Source organism: Nansenia antarctica (genome assembly GCF_963989245.1).
Source record: "Nansenia antarctica genome assembly, chromosome: 6".
Lineage (NCBI taxonomy): Eukaryota > Metazoa > Chordata > Actinopteri > Argentiniformes > Microstomatidae > Nansenia > Nansenia antarctica.
In genome coordinates this window covers 67,903,403-67,913,402 of record NC_137676.1, presented here as the reverse complement: position 1 = coordinate 67,913,402, position 10,000 = coordinate 67,903,403, and the positions used below count along the sequence as shown (strand labels likewise).

At 50.0% G+C, this 10,000-nt stretch overlaps 1 protein-coding gene across 1 annotated transcript in view; it reads right to left on the bottom strand.

Annotated features, from left to right (window-relative positions):
• Positions 1-3,151: 3,151 nt before the first annotated feature.
• spock3 (SPARC (osteonectin), cwcv and kazal like domains proteoglycan 3) overlaps positions 3,152-10,000 on the bottom strand; it is a gene marked incomplete at its 5' end in the record, with an annotated part of 20,813 nt that continues 13,964 nt past the window's right edge. Inside the window, 6 exon segments of the mRNA XM_080534112.1 lie at positions 3,152-3,931; positions 4,392-4,529; positions 6,958-7,020; positions 7,168-7,389; positions 9,353-9,466; positions 9,652-9,751. Coding sequence (XP_080390238.1) covers positions 3,762-3,931; positions 4,392-4,529; positions 6,958-7,020; positions 7,168-7,389; positions 9,353-9,466; positions 9,652-9,751 — 807 coding nt within the window. The 3' untranslated portion in view covers positions 3,152-3,761.

Sequence of the window (10,000 nt, the reverse complement as noted above, 5' to 3'; positions counted from 1 at the left end):
GAGAGAGAGAGAGAGAGAGAGAGAGGGGGGGCGGGGGGGTCAGAGGGAGAGAGAGAGAGAGAGTGAGCAGCAAGGGGGCAGGGAGAGAAAGAGAGAGAGGGGCGGGGGGGGGCAGAGGGAGAGAGAGAGAGAGAGGGAGAGGGGCGGGGGGGGGCAGAGAGAGAGAGAGAGAGAGAGAGAGAGAGATCAAGAGAGAGCAACTGTGCATCAACACTTCCCCCAGAAACCTGACTACCTGTTTTGATTGATTTTGAACAGGGTTTTCCTATAGTTAGAATGGATATTATACCTTAGCACTTGCACAGTGTTACTGGACTCAACAGTAAATCCACATGGGCAGATCACTTTACTAGAGGCGTTTATGGGCTGGAGGCTCTGTGAAGTCAGCAGCAGGGCGACGCTGCCTGAGGTCGTCTCTCCGGTCAGCACTAACCTCTCTCGGAGGCACAGGAAGACATGGGTGAAATGAACATGTTTGATATTTACACAGTAGCTTCCCATCTAGGGCTGATGATAGCTCCTGTTGCCAACAGACACACGCAGACACACGCGCACACACACAGAGACACACACACACACACACACACGGACACACATGGACGCATGCATGCACGCACACACACAGAGACACACACACACACACACATGGACGCATGCATGCACGCACACACACACACACACACGCATGCATGCACACACATGCACACATGCACACTGTCTGAATCCCCCTGGGCGTCATCGGCAGCGGTGGCCGTGTGCCCCTGCAGTATTCAGAGGAAAAACCTCTCTCCTGTTTCCAGGTCAGTGGATTTGCCTTTTCTTTCACTAATTTGGTTTGGCCAGGGGCGTGTGTTGTGTGGGTGTGTGTGTGTGTGTGTGTGTGTGTGTGTGTGCGTGCGTGTGTGTTCAGAGTTATGATGGTGGCAGGTTTGTGTGTGTGTGTGTATGAGTGTGTGTGTGTTCTCCAGGGCAACAGCGACAGATGAAATATTCACCTGCTGTCCTCCTGCATAATGCAGCAATGCTGCGTTACCCAGAACACACTGCGGCAGGGCACACCAACAGGGACCTTTGTAGGAGATGGGTGCTGTTGCCCAGGAGACTGTTCTACAAACCGTCCTACACTCTTACCCTGATGTTGAACGCTAGGATTTAGGGAGGGTAAACTGCTCCTAGATCTGTGACATTTTGCAATAGCTGCAGTTCTCTGAACTGTACTTTCCTGTGCTCTCCCCCTTGATAGGCCATCATTGTGAATAAGAAGTTGTTCTTAATATATATGTAAATAAAGGTGGGGTAAATACATTGATAAATAAATAAACTAACACATTAGAAGTTACTGTCACAAGATAGACATTCAAGCAGACTTTGGTCAATATAGTTTTTATTTCAGCAAATCATACATACACTGTAAAAAATGCATTTTGTATAATTTCCTTAAACAATTACTTGTTGTTTACTGTGCCAGTCATGACAAAGTGTGTTTCCTTTGAAGGTGGACATATGATTATCCAAAATGGCAGCTTTGTCATCCTCGCCATAGAAACAACAAACCTGTTCCAGGGTTCTGGATTCCGTTCAAATTCTAGTCAATTCAAAATCAGTCCATTCCCCAAAAAGTGCCAATTCAACCATAGGAAACATCCTAACTGAAATATAAATGGCACATTTCAATTCTTGAATCAGATTTTTTCAAATCACATCCTGAATTGACTGAAAGTAAAACAGAAGCCGTGACCCTTTGTCTGCAAGCAGAACAATCTAAAATGATACAATACCAGAGTATTCCAACCGGTAGAAACCTTTAACCCATGTTACAGCACGTGTATGAAACAAACTGTAGAAATGAAATGAAAGATATACACTGTAAGAATACCTTGTTATAACTCTTGCTAACCATATGCTCTGTATAGACACTGTGCTAATATATAAAAAACACTCTTAACTCCAGCAAATGTATATGTATGTTGGTCTTATCTATAGGGTCTGTGTGCTTCTCTACGTCATAAACTAAGTAACAGTTCATTGGAGGAGACCTGACATAAGGCCTTCATAACCTGTCATCGGGGGGTGACATAAGGGTGACATAACATGAACGTCACTCTTTAAACGCATCAAAAATATTTTACCGTAGCTCTTGGTACTAATAATTAGTCGTTCTGCTTTGCCAGGCTTGTGTCATTCTTATGAAGTGTTATAAAGGCTTCATGTCAGGCGAACTGCTGTTACTGCCTCGCCCTGTGTGTCTGCACACAGCTCTACCAGTGAAAGGCACACCATCCCTCTACCATAGTGTGTGTGTGTGTGTGAGAGAGAGAGAGAGACAGAGAGAGAGAGAGAGAGAAGGAGAGAGAGAGACGCTGAGCTATATCACATACTTAAAGTCATGTTATGATTTCAAACATTTAAATACTGTATGCTCTACTCGAATCCAAAACATTGTACATACATTAAAACCATCTTGTATGCTGCGTAGCATTAACATGACCTTCACCCCAACGACAAGAAAAAAGGGGCCACTAACCAGTTCCATCATACATTTTCTAGGGATTGTGGGTAAAGTAGTTTTTAGTCTGACTATGTGTGGTTTAATCTGTCCATGCATGAGACTTAAACTCTTACACGGAGAGCATTTCCATTTTAAAATTACCAAAAGATTTAAATACTAAATAATTAATCAAACTTCGCTCAGTACAGGACATGCTTCAACCAATCGGGTTTCACCCTTAGCTTGATAGAAACAATGCAAAATAGAAAAATAGATTCTAATTATTTATTTTCTTCAACACTTCAATCTTTTTTTTTTTCATTTTTTTTTTCAGAGCAATTTGGCTATTCCTGTATCGAGGACATTGGCGTGATTCGTCTTTGTTTACGGCCTTTTTGTGTGGAACAGCTCGGAGCTGTCTGCACTGATTGTTATCTAATTGCAAACTGCGCGTTAGTCTTTCTTCCCCTGAAGCCATATCTACCATGGGAGGCTGGGGGAGGTAGAAATCGGAGGACGGGCTCATTGCAATGCATGGGAAGGAATAGAATGAGGAATGGTAAGAAATACACGTGCATGATACCGTTCCTCATTCCGTTCCGTGCATTGCAATGAGCCCGTCCTCCGATTTCAACCTCCACCAGCCTCCCTTGCTATCTCCTCTGCTTTTCACACAGTTTTAGTTGGCAAATCAGGATCAAAAGAAAACTCTCACCTAAAGAGTGCAATAATCTCTTATCTACAATATCGACACCCTGCCGGGAGGCAGGGAAACAAGATGAGGGAGGGAGGGAGGGAAGAAGAGAGAGAGAGAGGGGGTAATCTCTTTAGCATGGCGCCGTATGCGTCAGATCTCTCTGTACTTAACAAGGACAGGACACACTAGAAGACAAGGAGACTGACTCGTCCAATGAGGAGAGGGCTCATTGCACATGTGACCGCATCCACAGCTCAGGATTGGCTGTCGATCGAGGCTAGGCTATATTGGTCCTTTTACATTTTTTTTCTGATTGGCCGACTCTTAACGGGGAACAGCCGCGTTAACCAATAGTACGTTAGATCAAACAGGAAGAGAAAAATCATAAACGTTTTACCAGGAATATCGTTATTAAAGTTATTAACAATACGCATAAAGAGTAGTCCGTTGGCTGTTAGTACGAGAGGTCATCGACCACAGGAAATCACCTAGAAACGTGCGCGGTTTGACCAAACAAACAGTTTTCTCTTTTTTTTGTTTCCTTCCTTATAAAAAAAAAAAAAAAAAAGTTACGAGTTACGACAGATATTCATCGTCATCTTCGTCGTCGTACATATCTTCGTCATCTTCCGCGTCCATCTCGGCCTGGTCGTTCAGCACGAAGGAGTCTTCGTCATCGTCATCGTCATCATCGGAGAAGAGCGAGTCTCCGCTTCCCGGGTCTCCGGAGGCCTCCAAGACCACGCCTACGAATGTGTGTGTGTGTGTGTGTGTGTGTGAGCGTGTGTGTGTGTGTGTATGAGTGTGAGTGTGAGTGTGAGTGTGTGTGTGTGTGTGTGTGTGTGAGCGTGTGTGTGTGTGTGTGTGTGTATGTGAGCATGTGTGTGTGTGTGTGTGTGTGTGTGTGTGAGCGTGTGTGTGTGAGCATGTGTGTGTGTGTGTGTGTGTGTGTGTGTGAGCGCGCGTGTGTGTGTGTGTGTGAGCGTGTGTGTGTGTGTGTGTGAGCGTGTGTTTGTGTTTGTGTGTGTGTGTGTGTGTGTGCGTGTGTGTGTACGGGGCCAGGAAAAACAGGAAGGAATCCATATCACTAATCCATCAATCAATCGACCAATCAACCAGTCACGTGACGGCGAAGCCAAAATCAATGAACCGACCAACCAACCGACCAATCAGCAGCGTCGTCCTGTGTGGAGAAAAAAAACCTACCGCAGTCCGCCGGCCCGTGGGTCCGTGAGCCGGCCACCTCGTTGCCATAGCGATCGGCGCACCAGCACTGACCACTGCTGCCGTGGCACTGGTGGGACCGGTAGAAGCCCTGCTCGTCACAGGCCGGCAGGTACTGGCCTACACACACACACGCACACACACACACACACACACACACACACACACATACACACACACACACACACACACACACACACACATACACACACGCACACACACGCACACACACACACACACACACACATACACACACACACACACACACACACACACACACACACGCTCACATACACACACACACACACACACACACACACGAACACACACACACACACACACACACACAGCTGGGGTCAGAGAGAGAGAGTGTGTGTGTGCGTGTGTGTGTGTGCGTGTGTGTGCGTGTGTGTGTGGGTGTGTGTGTTTCTACAACACTTCAGAACAAACCACCAGCCCCTCGCCCCCGGGCATCCCAAAGAATAAAGCCAAGCAGCTTGAAGACGCTCTGTGTCAGCTGTGTGTGTGTGTGTGTGTGTGTGTGTGTGTGTGTGTGTCAGCTGTTGGAGAGAGCTTGGCTCAGGGTTTCCGTTAGAAAAAATTGCCGCCGGACATCGTGTCCGGGAAGATTTCGATTTACCGGACAAACGTGATATATTCCGGTCATCATATTAAAATATAAAAAAAAAATAAATAAATAAAAAAAAAAAATCTAATATAGCTGTTTGTCGCGGTGATTACTGTTGTGTAGCGGCCTATATATGCCATTTAATGTCTATTTCTCATCCGATACGATTAGATGCGAGCTATATAATATATAATAATATAACATGATTCGCATGCGCGCTATGCCATTATGTCCAGCGCTGAACAGGCGCCTCACTGGGAACTGAACAGACAGCATCGATCAATGAACAGACTCCACATTACGTTAACTGAAGTTTGTTAAATTGTTTGGGATTAATGTGAGTTTTCTATTTTCTCTTTCCAGTTTTACCCTTTTTTTAATCAATAAAACAACGTCATTTCTATAACCAGGTCTCGCTGGTTGGGAAGGCATTTCGTTTAGCTGCCTGTCAAATCATACTTAATCGGACTCGGGAGTATGTCAATGAGGAGAACATAACTGTTTATTGAGAAACAATAGGCAGGCTGGGATACGTATATAAAGAAATACCACAATGTCTAGATGTATAACATTTTATTGAACAGTGCAAGCATGTAGGCTTCTGGCGTGACATCGTACCCCTAACGTTCTTAGGGCTTGTTTGAAAAGCTTAGACTGAAAGTTAGTGCCCTGGTCAGATTGTATAACAAGAGGAAGACCGAATGTGGAAAAAAAACGTTGTAAAGCTTTCACCACTGAGCTGGCTGATATGTTACGCAACGGAACAGCTTCGGGAAAACGAGTAGCAGCGCACATAATAGTAAGCAAATACTGACTTCCACTTTTAGTCCTAGGCAAAGGTCCAACACAATCAATTATTACACGTTCAAATGGCTCCCCTATAGCAGGAATGGGATGCAATGGTGCGGGTGGAATGGATTGATTAGGCTTACCCGCCATCTGACAAGTATGGCAACAGCGGCAGTGCTTGACAACATCCGCCTTCAGTCCGGGCCAAAATAAATGTTTCAATATCAGCTGATAAGTTTTAGTTATACCTAAATGTCCTGACCACTGGCTCTCATGTGCTACAGATAACACCTGTTGTCTATAACCCACAGGCACAGCCACTTGTTTTACAGTATTCCACTCACAACCATTTGCATTAGGAGGAGACCATTTACGCATTAATATCCCATCGTTAAGGAAATAAACTACGTTGCCCCCTATTTCAGATTCCTCACTAGCTGCATGTAAAAAACATTTGTTTAATGACTGATCAGCTACTTGAGCGACACGCAATCGCTCGCCGGTTACAGGCAGAGATAGGCTGTCAGCGGATGGTATGGTAGGACTCGGGGAGGATGGTAACTCTACCACTTTCTCCCTGGGAGAAGCTGAAACAATCGGGTTCTCATCCCTTTCAGAAAAGGCTTGCATAATCACACTATCACAGAGAGAAACATCGCTATCCTCCTCTCTGCCTCGACTCGATTGTGCACGAGTTATAGCGCACACCGGAAACAACCGCTGTTTCGCATACGCAGCCTACACATTAGGAGTCATCATCATGCCGGTGTCAAATCATATCATAATAAAATAAATACATAGCCTATATATTCGTCTTTTTTAAAATAGAAGGAATCAGAATGTGAACTTTAGAGAATTGTATTCAAATTGTGCTTAGAGGGAATTATTTTCACCGGACATTTATGTCCGACGAGTTTTCCATTTGTCGGACTTCAACAACTTTTACCGGACAAAGTCCGGGAATTACCGGTTAACGGAAACCCTGGCTTGGCTGTGTGGTGAAGATGGTGCTACTAGGATCCATGACTATCTGTATGACCTTTGTTATATTTGGGATTCTTTGATGTAAAGTATTCAAGTGTGTGTGTGTGTGTGTGTGTTTGTGTGTGTGTGTGTGTGATAGGAACTCACCCAGAAGTTTCTTCCCCGCCTGCTTCTTGTTGATGTTGGAGAGCTCTAAATGACACGGGTAGTCTGGGATAGAGGGACAAGAGAGAGAACCCATTAATGATGAGTCCACACAGACGCGTGTGCATGCGTGCATGTATGTGTGTGTGTGTGTGTGTTTGATCTGCGTGCGTCTGTGTGTGTGTGTGTGTGTGTGTGTGTGTGAAGCCTCACCTGTGTGTCTCTGGAAGCAGGTGCACCACTCGGCGCTGCTGATGAGCGCGTCGGCGTGCGTGTCACATGACCCGAAGAAGGCGCCCGAACACGGCTCGTTCCCGTCCAGGTACAGCCCGCTCAGCTCTGATTGGTCCAGCTGGGAGTCCAAGTCGGTGTCCAGGCGGGAGAACATCCAGCCCAGGGGGTCCTTGCAGATGGGCAACGGCGCGAGGTCAAACTCTGAGGGGGGGTTAAAGGTCAAAGATGAGTGAGGTGAGGTCATTGGATTGTTGAGTTGTGTCGCTCAGTTGTGGCTCAGCCGGTGGAGCCGGCATCTAATGATCGATCGGCAGCTCGGCGGTTCGAACCCCGGGGCTGGCCACGTGTTGAAGTGTCCTTGAGCAAGGCACTGAACCCCCTAATTGCTCCAGGGGGTGCCGCCTTCTATGGCTGTGACCCCTGGCCGCTTGCCTAGAGCATTAAAAAACATTTTGTTGTGCTCTGTGCAATGACAAAGGTTGAATCTTCTTCTTCTTCTAAAGGCCTTTACGTCCATAAAACGATGAAGTGATGCAGGGGAAGTGGTGCAGGATGGGGGGGATGGGGGATGGAGGATGGGGGGATGGGGGATGGAGGATGGGGGGGATGGGGGATGGAGGATGGGGGGGGATGGGGGATGGAGGATGGGGGGGATGGGGGATGGAGGATGGGGGGGATGGGGGATGGAGGATGGGGGGGTTGGGGGATGGAGGATGGCGGGGATGGGGGATGGAGGATGGGGGGGATGGGGGATGGAGGATGGGGGGGATGGAGGATGGAGGATGGGGGGGATGGGGGATGGGGGATGGAGGATGGGGGGGATGGGGGATGGAGGATGGGGGGGATGGAGGATGGGGGGGATGGGGGATGGAGGATGGGGGGGATGGGGGATGGAGGATGGGGGGGATGGGGGATGGAGGATTGGGGGGATGGGGGATGGAGGATGGGGGATGGAGGATGGGGGGATGGAGGATGGGGGATGGGGGATGGAGGATGGGGGGGATGGGGGATGGAGGATGGAGGGATGGGGGATGGAGGATGGGGGGATGGGGGATGGAGGATGGGGGGGATGGGGGATGGAGGATGGGGGATGGGGGATGGAGGATGGGGGGGATGGGGGATGGAGGATGGGGGGGATGGGGGATGGAGGATGGGGGATGGAGGATGGGGGGGATGGAGGATGGAGGATGGGGGGGATGGGGGATGGAGGATGGGGGGGATGGGGGATGGAGGATAGGGGATGGGGGGGATGGAGGATGGGGGATGGGGGATGGAGGATGGGGGGATGGGGGATGGAGGATGGGGGGGATGGGGGATGGGGGGGATGGGGGATGGGGGATGGAGGATGGGGGGGATGGGGGATGGGGGATGGGGGATGGGGGGGATGGGGGATGGGGGATGGGGGATGGAGGATGGGGGGGATGGAGGATGGGGGGGATGGGGGATGGAGGATGGGGGGATGGGGGATGGAGGATGGGGGGGATGGGGGATGGGGGGGATGGGGGATGGGGGATGGGGGATGGAGGATGGGGGGGATGGGGGATGGAGGATGGGGGGGATGGGGGATGGAGGATGGGGGGGATGGGGGATGGGGGGGATGGGGGATGGGGGATGGGGGGGATGGAGGATGGGGGATGGGGGGGATGGGGGATGGAGGATGGGGGGGATGGGGGATGGAGGATGGGGGGGATGGGGGATGGAGGATGGGGGGGATGGGGGGGATGGGGGATGGGGGGGATGGGGGATGGGGGGGATGGAGGATGGGGGGGATGGGGGATGGAGGATGGGGGGGATGGGGGATGGGGGATGGGGGGGATGGAGGATGGGGGGGATGGAGGATGGAGGATGGGGGGGATGGGGGATGGAGGATGGGGGATGGAGGATGGAGGGATGGGGGATGGAGGATGGGGGGGATGGGGGATGGAGGATGGGGGGATGGGGGATGGGGGGGATGGGGGATGGAGGATGGGGGGGATGGAGGATGGAGGATGGGGGGGATGGGGGATGGAGGATGGGGGGGATGGGGGATGGAGGATGGGGGGGATGGGGGATGGGGGGGATGGGGGATGGGGGGGATGGGGGATGGAGGATGGGGGATGGGGGATGGGGGATGGAGGATGGAGGATGGGGGGGATGGGGGATGGGGGGTAAAAGAGGTACTGACTGTTTTTCTCTGGTTTCTGGATCTTGACTCTCTTGTTGTTGCCGTTCTCGTGGAGCACTCTGAACCAGTCCCTCAACCGACTCACCACTTCCTTCAGGTCTGTTTCAGTGCACACTACACACACACACACACACACACACACACACACACACACACACACACACACACACAGGAGATAACACAAAGGAGAATCATCATAAAGAATCACAGAAAATTAGTCAATGTTACTTCAGCAGCATGTGTGTGTGTGTGTGTGTGTGTGTGTGTGTGTGTGTGTGTGTGTGTGCGTGTGTGTCAACCTTTCTTTTCTGTGTTGCTCTGTGCGGGGCAGGGACACTGGCCAGAACATTTCACAGCAATCTGCTTCCCTGAGATACAGGCCTGGTACTCCAACTTACACTGAGAGAGAGAGAGAGAGAGAGAGAGAGAGAGAGAGAGAGGGAGGGGGAAGGAGAGTAAGGAGAGAGAGAGAGAGAGAGAGAGAGAGAGAGAGAGAGAGAGAAAGAGAGGGAGAGAGGGAGGGGGGAGGAGAGTAAGGAGAGAGAGAGAGAGAGGGAGGGGGAGAGGAGAGTAAGGAGAGAGAGGGAGAGAGAGAGAGAGAGAGAGAGGGGGGGAGAGAGAGGGGGGGAGAGTAAGGAGAGAGAGAGG